We start from the raw sequence: 16146 nt of genomic DNA, 5'->3' as shown, positions 1-16146 counted from the left end.
GCCTGCAAGTGTGATCAGGGATTTCTATTGGAGATGCATTTCTGCCTACTTCATACTGTACCACAGACAGAAGACATGTCACAAGGGCTATAAAGCTGAAGCATCCGTTTAGAACGTTCTCACCACCAAATGTAGTGAGAGGAAGGCCAGTGATAGAGGGTGGAACTAAACTGATCCGAAATTCTGCACATTTTGTCATCGATGAAACATCTTATCTTAATACATTTTTCTGTTCCCAAAACTAGAATCTGTTACGAACACAGTGCACTAAGTTTTATAAGCGACGCTTTGCCAAACTTTTAAAAAATTGCGTTGTTTAGAAAGACTGCAAGGTCGAATGGAGCTTGTCCATACGCGCACTTTGGCGTTCCCTAACGGAATATGCAAATACATCCTACAAGGTGCCAATAGGATCTCGCTAGCTCGTGCTTGGCTTTGCCCAGCTCCTTGCCTGTTCTGCACACTATGCTTCATTTGCTCCCACTGTAAACGACACAGATGAACTTTCTTAAATTAAGGTTAGGGTTAGGTATAAGCTTAGCAGTGTGGTTAAGGTTAGGTTTAAAACCAGGTTTTAAGAAGGTACATTGTAGAAATGGGCGGGGTTTATGACTTTGTGGCTTTGGAAACTAGTGACGACCGTTAAGAAGGCGACACGCCATCTTAACTCCTCCTCAACATTTACTGGATTGGTTGAACAGTGCAGAAGATACCCCCCGCCCCTTACGCCTGACGATGTCAAAGTTCATAAAATAACAGTAAAAATTGAAAAATAGTTTTTTAAAAACAAAGCAAATATACAGTATATAACCATATCATAAAATAACAAAGTGTAGGCGGAAAGGTAGGCCAGCCTATAACATTCGTCTTAAGGCCTGCTTTAAAAGCTCCACCAGTCTGAACAGCCCTGAGTTTGTCCGGAAGAGAGTTCCAAAGGTGTGGTGTTACATAATTTTGCAAGTAAACTTTTTTGGTGTTCACACAGGTTCACACTTCTCTCCGACATACAAGGTCAGTATTTCTTAGACTTATCTTGAAATTATAGGTCGATAATTTAACAGACAACCGTATGTTTTGTAGGCTTTTATTTTCATGTATGGTTCTAGTTTCATAGTACATTTTAGTCATTTAGCAGACGCTCTTATCCAGAGCGACTTACAGTTAGTGAATACATATTATTATTCATACTGGCCCCCCCGTGGGAATCGAACCCACAACCCTGGCGTTGCAAACGCCATGCTCTATCAACTGAGCTACATCCCTGCCGGCCATTCCCTCCCCTACCCTGGACGACGCTGGGCCAATTGTGCGCCGCCCATGAGTCTCCCGGTCGCGGCCGGCTGCGACAGAGCCAGGATTCGAACCAGGATCTCTAGTGGCACACAATTAGACCACTGCGCCACTCAGGAGACATAGTAGTCTGATTAAATGCACAGTACTTTATTTGACACGGTCATTACTTTTAGCATACATACAAGGATTTGCCTGCATGCACTAAATCTAATGCAATGCATCAAACACAACATTGCTGAATTTGCAAATGAAAGCGTAATGGAATGTGGTTGTTTCCTTCCTACAGTAAACTTCAAAATCACCATGTCTGGAAAAGTGGTGCTGACTTATTTCAATGGGAGGGGTAAAATGGAGTCAATTCGATGGCTTTTAGCAGTTGCTGGAGTTGAGGTAAGTAGGTTGAACAAATCAAAAAGTGTGGCTGTAGTCTGTTTACAGGACTTGCTTTTTCAAGTAGTCCATTCAAGTAGACCTACCCTAAGTGAAATAGTGGATAGGCCTACAGGTGATGCGCACAGATGGATCACTAAACTGTAATTCTGAAAATATACATTTTATGTCCACAGTTTGAAGAAGTGAATATGACAAAGCACGAGGAATATGTAAAGCTGTTGAGTGGTAAGTTTGGTCACAGTGTTAATAACTCCAATAACATGCTCATTGTTTTGAAGGGTGTTTAATTGTTGGACCTTTTTTTTCAGATGGAGCACTCATGTTTGAGCAGGTTCCATTGGTGGAAATTGATGGAATGAAGCTGGTTCAAACCAAGGCTATCCTAAACTACATAGCTGGGAAATACAATCTTTATGGGAAAGACCTAAAAGAACGAGTCATGTATGTATGTATGAATTTTAATTATGTAATTATAACTTATTTACACTTACATTTACATTTTAGTCATTTAGCAGACGCTCTTATCCAGAGCGACTTACAGTTAGTGAATACATTTTTTTTTTTTTTTTTTATACTGGCCCCCCGTGGGAATCGAACCCACAACCCTGGCGTTGCAAACGCCATGCTCTATCAACTGAGCTACATCCCTGCCGGCCATTCCCTCCCCTACCCTGGACGACGCTGGGCCAATTGTGCGCCGCCCATGAGTCTCCCGGTCGCGGCCGGCTGCGACTTGTTTGGCTGTATTACAGAGGCATAAGGGGAGCTGTTTGTACAAAAAAGGGGGGAAATCTGCTAAGGGTTTGGTTTTAATTTACCTTTAGGATTGACATGTATGCTGAAGGTGTGAGGGACTTGATGGAAATGATAATGATGTTGCCATTCATTTCACCTGATGCCAAGAAAACTAAACTGGAGGACATCGAGAGGAAAGCTACAAGCCGCTACATCCCAGTGTTCGAGAAGGTACTGTATGCTTTGGGCCTTGGCCGGCTGGGAAGAGTAGAGCTTACTAAAGTAACCTAAATCTAAGCAGTTTTATTAGCATAACAATTGAGAAATACCATGTCTGCTAAGTGAAAAAAGGTTGGCACGTCTGTACAAGTTTATGTATTGACTAATTTGAGGGTGTGCGCTGATTTTACCTCACAGGCTCTTGCTAGCTCCCAGTACCTGGTGGGTAATCAGTTGAGCTGTGCTGATGTCCAGCTACTTGAAACCACCTTGATGTTGGAGGAGAAATTTCCTACAATTCTCTCCAAATTCCCTGTTGTTAAGGTAAAGTTTATTACAAATGTATTTTGTTCTTGACAAAATAAGTCATGAGACAAATCATCTTGTTACATTTAAGTGCATCTCATCAAAACATGTTACAGGTTCACATTACCCAAACAGCATATGAATATTGCACTTGGCACATTTTAATACAGATATCAATATATAAGTCTGGCCATACTGTTTCGAATTTACTGCTACAACACCCTCTGTCTATTTTTAAATGTACTGCTGCAACACCCTGGGTGTGTCCCAATAATCTCTCCTGAAGTGTGCCCTCATTCACTACTTCCCATAAATCTAAAAGCATTGGATTTTGTGGAGGCATATTTATTTGACCAGTCATTTCCTTTCAAATCAGTGAAGGGAAGTGAACCCAGGCATACTTTGGGAGGAAGGAGAGATAATTAGGAGATAGTCAGCAGCAGATTTGAAAGAAAGGTAAAAGGATCCATAGATACTTCATTTGATTAATTCTTGATGGGTGCAAATTGTTTTCTTTTCAGGCTTTTCAAGGGAGGATGAAAAGCCTACCGGCCATTCAGAAGTTCCTGCAGCCAGGCAGCAAGAGAAAGCCTCAACCAGATGATGTATATGTAAAGACTGTGTATGAGGTGTTCAACTTCAAGCACTGATGCTTATCTAAACACCAAGTAAAATGCAGTTTAAAGAGTTGAAGCGAATATAATAATATTCCATATTGTCATAATTACTTGTAACATGTAAGGACCAAATTGTTCAAGTAGCACAAGTATTTTTATGTTTTTCAATAATATACACAAATTAATAACGAAAAAGGCTGTTAAACAAAATGTCAGCTGTAATTAAACACTACATGTCTGTTCTGAGTTATTCCATCATTTATATCAAACATTTAGTTATTAGGTTATTTACAGTCAAGTGGCTAAACATGATTGTCAAACTAAGTAGTCATACCTTCTGCAGTGCAATACAATTAATTCAGATCAAGTAGTAAATGTTACTTTATTTCTGTTCCCATATTCATTGACCAAATCATTACAAAAATAATACATATAGGCAAGCACAAACAATGTGCAAATGGAACTTCATCCCTTGCAGTGACATTTTCAGTCTCACTTTAGTCAGTTGTGTTGTTCAAATCACATTACAATCACGCTCATGAAGAGAAGTCGCAGGACCATCAGCAAACTGAATAGAGAAACCAGATATGATAACTTCATATTGATTGTGCACGTTAATGTTTCAAATTAAATCATTTCAACACAGGGTCAATTGTAAGAAACATCAAAATACAATGAAAAGCAGCAAGGAGTTAAATGTAACGTTAACCTCCATATATATCAAACCCACGCAATACAGACTATAGTGCACGATTGATGATTCTCACCTTAGTCCTGCCATGATGCCAGCTGGCATTATTTTCCCAGATTTCTTGAATCTCATTCCCATCACTAGTGTCAGCGCTCCTGAGGCAACTGAGAAAAGAAAGAAGATTTATACATTTATTTAAATGCTATTTCAAGACATGTCAAGGCCTAAAATAATAAATTATATTTCATTGAGGTTTCTGGTGACCAACACATCCCAGCAAAGCAGGCATACATACCGAGGGAGTAGAAAGTCTTGGTTGGGTCATTTGAAATCATTAAGGCCCCATAGGCGGCTATGCTGCCAAACAATAGCCCAGCTATCAGTGACATGACACTACCTGTAGTCAAAAATAGATATTACTTGCCATCGTCTTGTTAACAGGGTCAATGAAATTGCTTTGTGCATTTTGAACTGCTTGACTGGAAACGCTTACCTTTTTTCTTGTATCCCATGAACCCCCCCAGGGCTATGGCTGCAGCATAGCCAAATCCAAGCCAGTCAATTGCCATTGCAGTGCTGTGGAACAGGAGTATTGGGACACATCAATTAATCTTCTTAAGGCTTCCACATATTTCGGTTCGGCTGGCTTTGGCTAGGCGAACCGAAAGAGTGTGCTCGCACAGTTTACTGTTTTTCCATCTTGAGACACCATAGCGTTGGTGCAGTATTTCAAGAGAGGAAGAGTCGAAGCGAGAGGGATAACTGGGCCCAAAATCTGGTTGTTCATCTGCCCTCTCATTGGCTAGAATAGTCCCACCTGATCTTGCCTCCTCCCAACTGCCTTCCATTTTTGAAGACATATCTTTTCATTTTTATAAGGGCCACTAGAGTATCTGGTCAATATAATGGATCATCTGTAGTATTTCTCAAGTGAAAAATTGTGCATGAAAATGAGTCGTCTCTCGTTGAATGACAACAAACATTTGAAGAATGCCTTCTGTTGACCAATCACCAACGAAAGGGTGTAGACTTCGGCTACCGAACTTTGGCTTGCCTCGAGAAAAAAATGTGTGCACGGACAGCCGAAAAAACCCTTGCTGAAGACCAAAACTAACAAAAATGACACAAAATGTCATCATAATATAGGCACGAACTTCCCATCTGAATTATTTCGGAAGGGAAGCACGCAGACACTTTTAGCCTACATAGCTAGTAGCCCTTGATCATGACTCTTAGCTCCATTACATTACACATAAGAGTCATTGTAAAAAGGGGATCTTCTCTATGGGGGAGTTTTGTTATGAACCCAGACACTCACCAGGGCATAACATTTACTTTTTGTTCCACCAGCCATTGTGACAGGTAGATAAAAAAAATCTACCAGCCACTCAGATTTTTTACCAGGCTAAATATTTTTGGCCTGCTTACATTACACCAACAAAACACCCCAAAAAATGTATGCATGTTTCTAAAACAATAAATGTATTACTAATGTGGTATATTGAATAATTACATTTTTGTGACCCGAGTCTTTTAACCAAAATATCACAGATGAGACAAAAAAATTTCACCTGCCCCTTTAAGGGTGGGAGGTTACCGCGGTAGCGAGACTCCAGTCATGTTTGTGCCTGTGAGATTGAGTCTGACTAGTAGAGTGTTTTCTTATGGAGCCAGATACCCGCCAAACGGTTGAACGTACACTACTGTTCAAAAGTTCGGGGTCACTTAGACATTTCCTTGTTTTCGACAGAAAAGCAATTTTTTTTGTCCATTACAATAACATCAAATTGATCAGAAACACAGTGTAGACATTGTTAATGTTGTAAATGGCTATTGTAGCTGGAAACGGCTGATTTTTAATGGAATATCTACATAGGCGTACAGAGGCCCATTATCAGCAACCATCAGTCCTGTGTTCCAATGGCACATTGTGTTTGCTAATCCAAGTTTATCATTTTAAAAGGCTAATTGATAATTAGAAAACCCTTTTGCAATTATGTTAGCACAGCTGAAAACCGTTGTGCTGATTAAAGAAGCAATAAAACTGGCCTTCTTGAGACTAGTTGAGTATATGGAGCATCAGCAATTGTGGGTTCGATTACAGGCTCAAAATGGCCAGAAACAAATAACTTTCTTCTGAAACTCGTCAGTCTATTCTTGTTCTGAGAAATGAAGGCTATTCCATGCGAGAATGTAAACGTGAAATTTAATCTGTGAACATACAAACACCATGTTACGATTACAGACGAACAAATCTTGTGTTGCAATTCTGACATACAATAATACCTTTCAGAGTTTTGGCAGTTTCCTCTCACCAACAAAAAAAACATACACCAAACGGTCTGTGAGTAGTGCTACTCGAACAAGCATAACGCAGTATTAAAAAAAACGGAAGTCAGGGAAACCAGAAAGAGGTATCCTGCACGTTTTCAAGTTAAAAGTCTCCATTCCTCCTGTTGAGTTTACTTCACATTTAGGTAGCTCATGTAATGGATTTGTTAGCCAGCGCAAGTCTAGATAGTATTAGCTGTATTATGCCTACCACAGTTAAGTTTCAGTCCGCTAGGTGTATCTCTCCAGCAAGTGGACATCCCCATGCATGCACCTTATCAAAATATGACTAATTCAATATTGCACCATCCCATTCTCTGTGCGCTGTCTGCAATCATAACCAGTAGTACAGTGAGGGAAAAAAGTATTTGATCCCCTGCTGATTGTGTACGTTTGCCCACTGACAAAGAAATGATCAGTCTATAATTTTAATGGTAGGTTTATTTGAACAGTGAGAGACAGAATAACAACAAAAAAATCCAGAAAAACGCATGTCAAAAATGTTATAAATTGATTTGCATTTTAATGAGGGAAATAAGTATTTGACCCCCTCTCAATCAGAAAGATTTCTGGCTCCCAGGTGTCTTTTATACAGGTAACGAGCTGAGATTAGGAGCACACTCTTAAAGGGAGTGCTCCTAATCTCAGCTTGTTACCTGTATAAAAGACACCTGTCCACAGAAGCAATCAATCAATCAGATTCCAAACTCTCCACCATAGCCAAGACCAAAGAGCTCTCCAAGGATGTCAGGGACAAGATTGTAGACCTACACAAGGCTGGAATGGGCTACAAGACCATCGCCAAGCAGCTTGGTGAGAAGGTGACAACAGTTGGTGCGATTATTCACAAATGGAAGAAACACAAAAGAACTGTCAATCTCCCTCGGCCTGGAGCTCCATGCAAGATCTCACCTCGTGGAGTTGCAATGATCATGAGAACGGTGAGGAATCAGCCCAGAACTACACGGGAGGATCTTGTCAATGATCTCAAGGCAGCTGGGACCATAGTCACCAAGAAAACAAATTGGTAACACACTACGACGTGAAGGAGTGAAATCATGCAGCGCCCGCAAGGTCCCCCTGCTCAAGAAAGCACATATACAGGCCCGTCTGAAGTTTGCCAATGAACATCTGAATGATTCAGAGGAGAACTGGGTGAAAGTGTTGTGGTCAGATGAGACCAAAATGGAGCTCTTTGGCATCAACTCAACTCGCTGTGTTTGGAGGAGGAGGAATGCTGCCTATGACCCCAAGAATACCATCCCCACCGTCAAACATGGAGGTGGAAACATTGTGCTTTGGGGGTGTTTTTCTGCTAAGGGGACAGGACAACTTCACTGCATCAAATGGACGATGGACGGGGCCATGTACGTCAAATCTTGGGTGAGAACCTCCTTCCCTCAGCCAGGGCATTGAAAATGGGTCGTGGAAGGGTATTCCAGCATGACAATGACCCAAAACACACAGCCAAGGCAACAAAGGAGTGGCTCAAGAAGAAGCACATTAAGGTCCTGGAGTGGCCTAGCCAGTCTCCAGACCTTAATCCCATAGAAAATCTGTGGAGGGAGCTGAAGGTTTGAGTTGCCAAACGTCAGCCTCGAAACCTTAATGACTTGGAGAAGATCTGCAAAGAGGAGTGGAACAAAATCCCTCCTGAGATGTGTGCAAACCTGGTGGCCAACTACAAGAAACTTCTGACCTCTGTGATTGCCAACAAGAGTTTTGCCACCAAGTACTAAGTCATGTTTTGCAGAGGAGTCAAATACTTATTTCCCTCATTAAAATGCAAATCAATTTAACATTTTTTACATGCCTTTTTCTGGATTTTTTTGTTGTTATTCTGTCTCTCACTGTTCAAATAAACCTACCATTAAAATTATAGACTGATCATGTCTTTGTCAGTGGGCAAACATACAAAATCAGCAGGGGATCAAATACTTTTTTCCCTCACTGTATATTCCAGGTATAACGAAACATGGAATAATAATAGATGTTTGGTGAATCTATAAATGCATTAATAAAACAGTCAAAATGCGTAATATAAAGGCCTACAGTACAAATACTGGAAAAAGTGTGATTCATTAGGTTACATGACCACCACAATAGCCCCACACGGCTATAAAAATAAATTATGCAATGATATGGCCATTAAATAACACACAACAGCATGGCACATTTAGATAGTGATATAGGCCTAGCCTAAATCATATTTACTTTCTATTTTGCAGCTCAGGTGGTTATTCTAGACAAGGCTCTTCTGTGTCTTTACCATTCTCACACAAGTCATTTGCTGAAGGCCCAGGTCTATACTAAGGCATCTACTGGTATAACGTCGTTATTGAATGCAGTTCTAAAACAAACTCTAGACTTTTATTTTGGAAATTAAACCGGAAGCTGCAAAGCAAATCTAACGTCTGGGCTAGAGTTGCTTGATTGACTAGCTAACTTCGACTGGCTACGTTCGGTTCATGTCCTTTACAGATGCCACATTACAACAAAAGTTTGCACGCATAAAAAAGATCTGTAACCAAGTAAAGGGAGACGTAAAGTAAGAATTGAATGTGTAAATATTAATTAATAGTCGTAACATAAGTTTTGTACATTTACAGATCTATTTTAACGTTTACATTTCATGTTTCAAACATGGCTTTTCTTACGATCCTAACAATTTACGTATGGATTGTCTTACGATCCTAACGATACGTACGTTCAACCTTTTGGCAGGTATTTGGCTCCATATTATCTTCTCTTCCCTAGCAGTTGAAACTCAAACATAGAAAAACAACCTAGTTTGTGAACAAAAAGTAAATAGCCAAGAAACACAAGGACAAAGTCTCACTTCAGTAGACTTTAGTTTCAAGTAAATTAGACCAACTTTTATGCCTGTGCGCAGAGCTTCTAAAAAGGTATCTTTCACTCAGCTCTTCGCATGCGCACAGCCCCCAGCCAGGCAGTGTTGCAGCGCGAGGTGGAATAGGCTATAGGATTTGTTGTTCTTTGACTTTGTGCTATTATTTTACCAGCTATAAAACAAAACAGCGATAATACTTTGAAAACAGCTACTGCTGCATTTATTTTACTATAAATGTGATCATACTTGACTATTTTTATTCACAGGTGAGTAATGGCGCCGGAGGGGATGGCTGCCGTTTTATTGACTCCTAACCAACCGTGCTATTTTGTGTGTTTTTTCGCATTGTTTTTAATTTATTTTGTACATCATGTTGCTGCTACTGTCTCTTATGACTGAAAAGAGCTTCTGGACATCAGAACAGCGATTACTCACCTTGAACTGGACCAATAATTTTTATTTTATGAGTCGGACGAGAGGGAGTTGCTCCAGACACCCGACAGGGCCCTCATCTCCGTCATTCGCAGTAGAAAGAAAAGGAGATATCGCGGAAGGAGATCGGGGTGCCTGGTAAGGAGCCAGCGACGAGTGGCTAATCTGCCTTTGCCATCGATGCTATTGGCCAATTTACAATCGCTTGATAATAAAATGGACGAATTACAGGCAGGAATATCCTACCAACGGGACATTAAAAACTGTAATATCTTATGTTTCACCGAGTCGTGGCTGAACGATGACATGAAAAACATACAGCTGGCGGGTTATACACTGTATCGGCAGGATAGAACAGAAGCCTATGGTAAGACAAGGGGTGGCGGTCTATGTATATTTATAAACAACAGCTGGTGCACAATATGTAAGGAAGTCTCGAGGTTTGCTCGACTGAGTTAGAGTATCTCATGATAAGCTGTAGAACACACTATCTACCAAGAGAGTTTTCATCTATATTTTTCGTAGCTGTCTATTTACCACCACAAACCGATGCTGGCACTAAGACCGCACTCAATGAACTGTATACAGCTATAAGTGAACAGGAAAACGCTCATCCAGAGGCGGCGCTCCTAGTGGCCGGGGACTTTAATGAAAAGAAACTTAAATCCGTTTTACCTAATTTCTACCAGCATGTTAAATGTGCAACCAGAGGGGAAAAAAACTGTAGACCACCTTTACTCCACACACAGATGCATACAAAGCTCTCACTCGCCCTCCATTTGGAAAATCTGACCATAATTCTATCGTCCTGATTCTTGCTTACAAGCAAAATCTAAAGCAGGAAGCACCAGTGACTCGGTCAATAAAAAAGTGGTCAGATGACGCAAATGCTAAACTACAGGACTGTTTTGCTAGCACAGACTGGATTATGTTCCGGGATTGTTCTGATGGCATTGAGGAGTACACCACATCAGTCACTGGCTTCATCAATAAGTGCATCGATGACGTCGTCCCCACAGTGACTGTACGTACATACCCCAACCAGAAGCCATGGATTACAGGCAACATCCACACTGAGCTAAAGGGTAGAGCTGCCGCTCTCAAGGAGCGGGACTCTAACCCGGAAGTTTATAAGAAATCCTGCTATGCCCTCCGACGAACCAACAAACAGGCAAAGCGTTAATAATAATAATAAATACAGGACTAAGATCGAATCGTACTACACCGGCTCCGACGCTTGTCGGATGTGGCAGGGCTTGCAAACTATTACAGACTACAAAGGGAAGCACAGCCGCGAGCTGCCCAGTGACATGAGCCTACCAGACGAAATACATTACTTTTATGCTCGCTTCGAGGCAAGTAACACTGAAACATGCATCAGAGCATCAGCTGTTCCAGACGTAGCCGATGTGAGTAAGACCTTTAAACAGGTCAACATTCACAAGGCCGCAGGGCCAGACGGATTCCCAGGACGTGTACTCCGAGCATGCGCTGACCAACTGGCAAGTGTCTTCACTGACATCTTCAACCTCTCCCTGCCTGAGTCTGTAATACCAACATGTTTCAAGCAGACCACCATAGTCCATGTGCCCAAGAACACTAAGGTAACCTGCCTAAATGAATACAGACTCGTAGCACTCACGTCTGTAGCCATGAAGTGCTTTGAAAGGCTGGTCATGGCTCATATCAACACCATTATCCCAGAAACCCTAGACCCACTTCAATTTGCATATCGCCCCAACAGATCCACAGATTTTGCAATCTCTACTGCGCTCCACACTGCCCTTTCACACCTGGACAAAAGGAACACCTATGTGAGAATGCTATTCATTGACTACAGCTCAGCGTTCAACACCATAGTGCCCTCAACACTCATCACTAAGCTAAGGACCCTGGGACTAAACACCTCCCTCTGCAACTGGATCCTGGACTTCCTGACGGGCCGCCCCGAGGTGGTAAGGGTAGGTAACAACACATCCGCCACGCTGATCCTCAACACGGGGGCCCCTCAGGGGTGCGTGCTCAGTCCCCTCCTGTACTCCCTGTTCACTCATGACTGCATGGCCAGGCATGACTCCAACACCATCATTAATTTTGCCGATGACACAACAGTGGTAGGCCTGATCACCGACAACGACGAGACAGCCTATAGGGAAGAGGTCAGAGACCTGGCCGTGTGGTGCCAGGACAACAACCTCTCCCTCAACGTGATCAAGACAAAGGAGATGATTGTGGACTACAGGAAAAATAAGAGGACCGACACACCCCCATTCTCATCGACGGGCTGTAGTGGAGCAGGTTGAGAGCTTCAAGTTCCTTGGTGTCCACATCACCAACAAACTAACATGGTCCAAGCACACAAAGACAGTTGTGAAGAGGGCACGACAAAGCCTATTCCCCCTAAGGAGACTGAAAAGATTTGGCATGGTTCCTCAGATCCTCAAAAGGTTCTACAGCTGCACCATCGAGAGCATCCTGACTGGTTGCATCACTTCCTGGTATGGCAACTGCTCGGCCTCCGACTGCAAGGCACTACAGAGGGTAGTGCGTACGGCCCAGTACATCACTGGGGCCAAGCTTCCTGCCATCCAGGACCTCTATACCAGGCAGTGTCAGAGGAAGGCCCTAAAAATGGTCAAAGACTCCAACCACCCTAGTCATAGACTGTTCTCTCTGCTACCGCACGGCAAGCGGTACCGGAGCGCCAAGTCTAGGTACAAGAGGCTTCTAAATAGCTTCTACCTTCTAAGACTTCTGAACATCTAATCAAATGGCTACCCAGACTATTTGCATTGCCCCCACCCCTCTTTTACGCTGCTGCTACTCTCTGTTTATTATCTATACATAGTCACTTTAATAACTCTACCTACATGTAGAGTTATTGATTTGATTTGATTTGAGATGCGAGTGAAATGCTCGCACTAAGGAGCCCTGACCACCCGCCAACGTGGCTGGTGAAATAGACATTTTACCCGCTAATGCCAAAATCTACCCGCAGGTGGCGGGTGTTAATTTTAGGCCCTGGCTTAATCTGAACAATAACACGCGTTGCTTGTGGTACAGTTTTGGAAACATAAGGACCTTATCTTTCATTTTAGTGAGAAATAATAATAATTTTTAAAAAGGTTAAATTGATACACACCTTGATACAAGGCCATACCTCCATTTTACAGCTCTTGTTTTTACGGAAGACAAGAGGCAACCACCTGCGCTAATTAGCTATCTAGCATGCGCCGAACACCTGTGTAAGCGTAACGGGTGTAGCGGAAGTATAGTTTTGTCGGATGGAGGCATCCTTAGCTGTATGGATCAGTGCAAAACTGCTACAGTATGTGTATCTTTTTTATTTGAAAGATTCTTTCTCGCTGATGAAAAAGATAAGGGCCATATGTTTCGAAAGCCGTATCGCAAGCGATTACCTTTTTAAACGTTAAAACACAGCGTCGGGATTGTAGTTCACATGAGCCAGTCGTGGGCGAAACTAATGGCTGAAAACTGTAGAGAGAAGTCAGAATGCGCCTTGACTTAGCGTTAACATGGCTACAAGATATACTACATGGCCAAAAGTATGTGGACACCATATCATTCCAAAATCATGGGCATTAATATGGAGTTGGTTCCCCCTTTGCTGCTATAACAGCCTCCACTCTTCTGGGAAGGCTTTCCACTACATGTTAGAACATTGCAAATTTCCACTGCTCCAGAGTCCGATGGCGGCGAGCTTAACACCACTTCAGTCGACGCTTGGCATTGCGCATTGGTGATCTTAGGCTTGTGTGCGGCTGCTCGGCCATGGAAACCAATTTCATGAAGCTCCCTTATTGTGCTGATGTTGCTTCCAGAGGCAGTTTGGAACTCGGTAGGGTAGTGTTGCAACTGAGGACAGACGATTTTTACGTGCTTCAGCACTCGGCGGTCCCGGCTGAGCCGTTGTTGCTCCTAGACATTTCCACTTCACAATAACAGCACTTACAGTTGACCGGGGCAGCTCTAGCTGGGCAGAAATTTGATGAACTGACTTGTTGGAAAGGTGGCATCCTATGATGGTGTCATGTTGGAAGTCCTTGAGCTCTTCAGTATGGACCATTCTACTGCCAATGTTTGTCTATGGAGATTGCATGTCTGTGTGCTCGATTTTATACACCTGTCAGCAACGGGTGTGGCTGAAATAGCCGAATCCACTAATTTGAAGGGGTGTCCACATACTTTTGCCATGTAGCGTAGCTAGCCCTTAAATCATGACTCTTAGTCAGGTGTTAAAGTAGATTTCATTTCTTACTGGTACGGGACACCCAAGCCCACACACACTTGTTTTTATAGCCTAGGTGTAATTATAGAATTACATATAGAATCCCTATTATCTGTGGGCCTAGTAAAGATGTCATATCACTTTTAACATAGGCGGCACGTGGGTTTCAAGTTTGGGAAGCTAATTTTCAGCATAAACATGCACCGTTATAATAAATTATTCCATGGATCCTCGAATTTGCAGACTTATGTAAAATGCCTTACTATTCCTAATGTGATGATTAGATTGGATAGTCATAATTTAGGCTAATAATATAACTCAATCACTGTTCGCAAAAAAAAGACTTAAATGCAGCGAGTTGTGTCGTAGAGTAGGCTTATCAGATACATTTCATGCAATTCTACTACACATTATGACTGGAGACATTAGCAGAAAATTTTTTTATAGGATAAAAATTACAGGGTAGCCTACTTTGCTGACACTTACAAACAGATCAATAAAAACGTCATTGTCTGATCCATATACTAGGCCTACGAAAAGGGGAGATACAAATACAATATGACGTCCACCTAACCTGGAGGAGGAAATTATTGTCCAAAAACAAACAAAAGTGGCACTGACCCAATGATAAAGACAGTGAATATAGGGGGGATTTATGTTTCTAGAACCATATCATAATTGAGACTCGATTCACGTTTAGATGGAGTATTTGGTTTTTTGGGCTTCCAAAGCCAATTCGCCCTTTAAACAGAATGTGTGAGGTCTTTGGACTGTAAGGACTGGCGCTGCGGTCTCCCGAGTGTCGCAGCCGTCTAAGGCACTGCATCTCAGTGTTAGAGGCGTCACTACAGACCCTGGTTCGATTCCAAGCTGTATCACAATCTGGCCGTGATTGGGAGTCCCATAGGGCAGCGCACAGTTGGCCCAGCGTCGTCAGGATTTGGCCGTCATTGTAAATAAGAATTTGTTCTTAACTGACTTGCCTGGTTAAATAATCAAATAAAAAGGAGTAACGTTACTGGCTCCTTTAGTCCAATATTAGGCTACAACTAACTAGCTAGCTAGCGAACAGAAGGGGACACAACACTTGACAAAACACCACTTGAAATATTTGAATAGAATGAATTTACCTGGTATTTGTTCATTTAAACGTAAAACAAAGGAGTAGAAATATGCAGCCGTACACGCCTGTGGTCCCAATGTTTACTGTTCGGCAGTAGGAAGGGATGACTACAATTCTGCTTGAAGCACTAACGATGACGTCACTTATATATGGTAATGACGAAACCTTCCAAATAAAAGCTCGCATTTCAAAACATTGGCAGGTGGATAAGTCATTCAAAAGATATTACATTTTAATCAATGTCGATATTTATTGGGCTTATAAGCAAATGCAAAAACATTATTTTAAGACCACTATGGAAAAATACAATGCTCAGACTGGTATGTTGACAATATGGGCTTACAGTGAAAAAACGATTATTTGAAAAATAAAATATATATATATAAATAATATAGAAATAAAAAAATACTCAATTTGTAAAATTATAAAAGTGGGGTTGGGAGTACTCAGTAGTGCCTGTACAATCTATATATGGTGTATTTTCATGGGGCATTGAATAATACAGTGTTGCTGGACTTTTACTACACACATTCCACTGGCCACAATGCAAATCACTGTATATGAAATAGATATTGGCTTATAGTGAAAAAACAATTATTTGTGCCAATGTAAAAGTGGGGTTGGGAGTACTCAGTAGGGTGTGTAGAATCTATATATGGTGTCATTTCATGGGGCACTGAATAATATGGAGTGTTGCTTTTCTTTTACTACACCCATTTACACCCATTCCATAGGCCACAACACAAATACATTTTGGCAAATACATTTTGGCTTATAGTTATTCAGATATTGATGTTATTCCAACATGTGACTATTTCCCCAATCATCGTGAGGGTAAAGCTTTTCCTGTTTTGACATTTCTGAAGAAAACATCCGCTTTCAAAGAATGTCACAAAAGATTACTTA

The 16146-nt window shown here is 41.7% G+C and overlaps 2 protein-coding genes across 2 annotated transcripts; one reads left to right on the top strand and one right to left on the bottom strand.

Moving 5' to 3' along the window:
* Positions 1 to 494: 494 nt before the first annotated feature.
* On the top strand, positions 495 to 3805 carry LOC311133450 (glutathione S-transferase 3-like). Its single transcript, XM_084166932.1, has 7 exons — positions 495 to 1011; positions 1580 to 1683; positions 1860 to 1911; positions 1995 to 2127; positions 2511 to 2652; positions 2839 to 2964; positions 3468 to 3805. Exons 2-7 carry the CDS (start codon positions 1597 to 1599, stop codon positions 3594 to 3596), a joined length of 669 nt encoding a protein of 222 aa, XP_084023058.1. The 5' UTR covers positions 495 to 1011; positions 1580 to 1596; the 3' UTR covers positions 3597 to 3805.
* Positions 3019 to 15337, bottom strand: LOC311133536 (transmembrane protein 14A-like). Its single transcript, XM_084167041.1, has 5 exons — positions 15248 to 15337; positions 4748 to 4830; positions 4550 to 4651; positions 4331 to 4418; positions 3019 to 4131 (listed from the first exon to the last, which is right to left on the bottom strand). Exons 2-5 carry the CDS (start codon positions 4821 to 4823, stop codon positions 4083 to 4085), a joined length of 315 nt encoding a protein of 104 aa, XP_084023167.1. The 5' UTR covers positions 4824 to 4830; positions 15248 to 15337; the 3' UTR covers positions 3019 to 4082.
* Positions 15338 to 16146: the final 809 nt, after the last annotated feature.

This window comes from Coregonus lavaretus (genome assembly GCF_964263955.1).
Source record: "Coregonus lavaretus genome assembly, chromosome: 1".
In the NCBI taxonomy this organism is placed as follows: domain Eukaryota; kingdom Metazoa; phylum Chordata; class Actinopteri; order Salmoniformes; family Salmonidae; genus Coregonus; species Coregonus lavaretus.
This window is presented reverse-complemented; position numbering and strand designations above follow the sequence as displayed.

Excerpts from the sequence above, each read along its gene's own strand:
- LOC311133450 (XM_084166932.1), top strand. The coding sequence starts at position 1,597 with ATGTCTGGAAAAGTGGTGCTGACTTATTTCAATGGGAGGGGTAAAATG. Across the intron at positions 1,912-1,994 it reads ATATGTAAAGCTGTTGAGTG|ATGGAGCACTCATGTTTGAG; the intron begins GTAAGTTTGGTC and ends CTTTTTTTTCAG. Across the intron at positions 2,965-3,467 it reads CCAAATTCCCTGTTGTTAAG|GCTTTTCAAGGGAGGATGAA; the intron begins GTAAAGTTTATT and ends TTTTCTTTTCAG.
- LOC311133536 (XM_084167041.1), bottom strand. The coding sequence starts at position 4,823 with ATGGCAATTGACTGGCTTGGATTTGGCTATGCTGCAGCCATAGCCCTG. Across the intron at positions 4,652-4,747 it reads CATGGGATACAAGAAAAAAG|GTAGTGTCATGTCACTGATA; the intron begins GTAAGCGTTTCC and ends TTTTGACTACAG. Across the intron at positions 4,419-4,549 it reads CAAGACTTTCTACTCCCTCG|TTGCCTCAGGAGCGCTGACA; the intron begins GTATGTATGCCT and ends TTCTTTTCTCAG.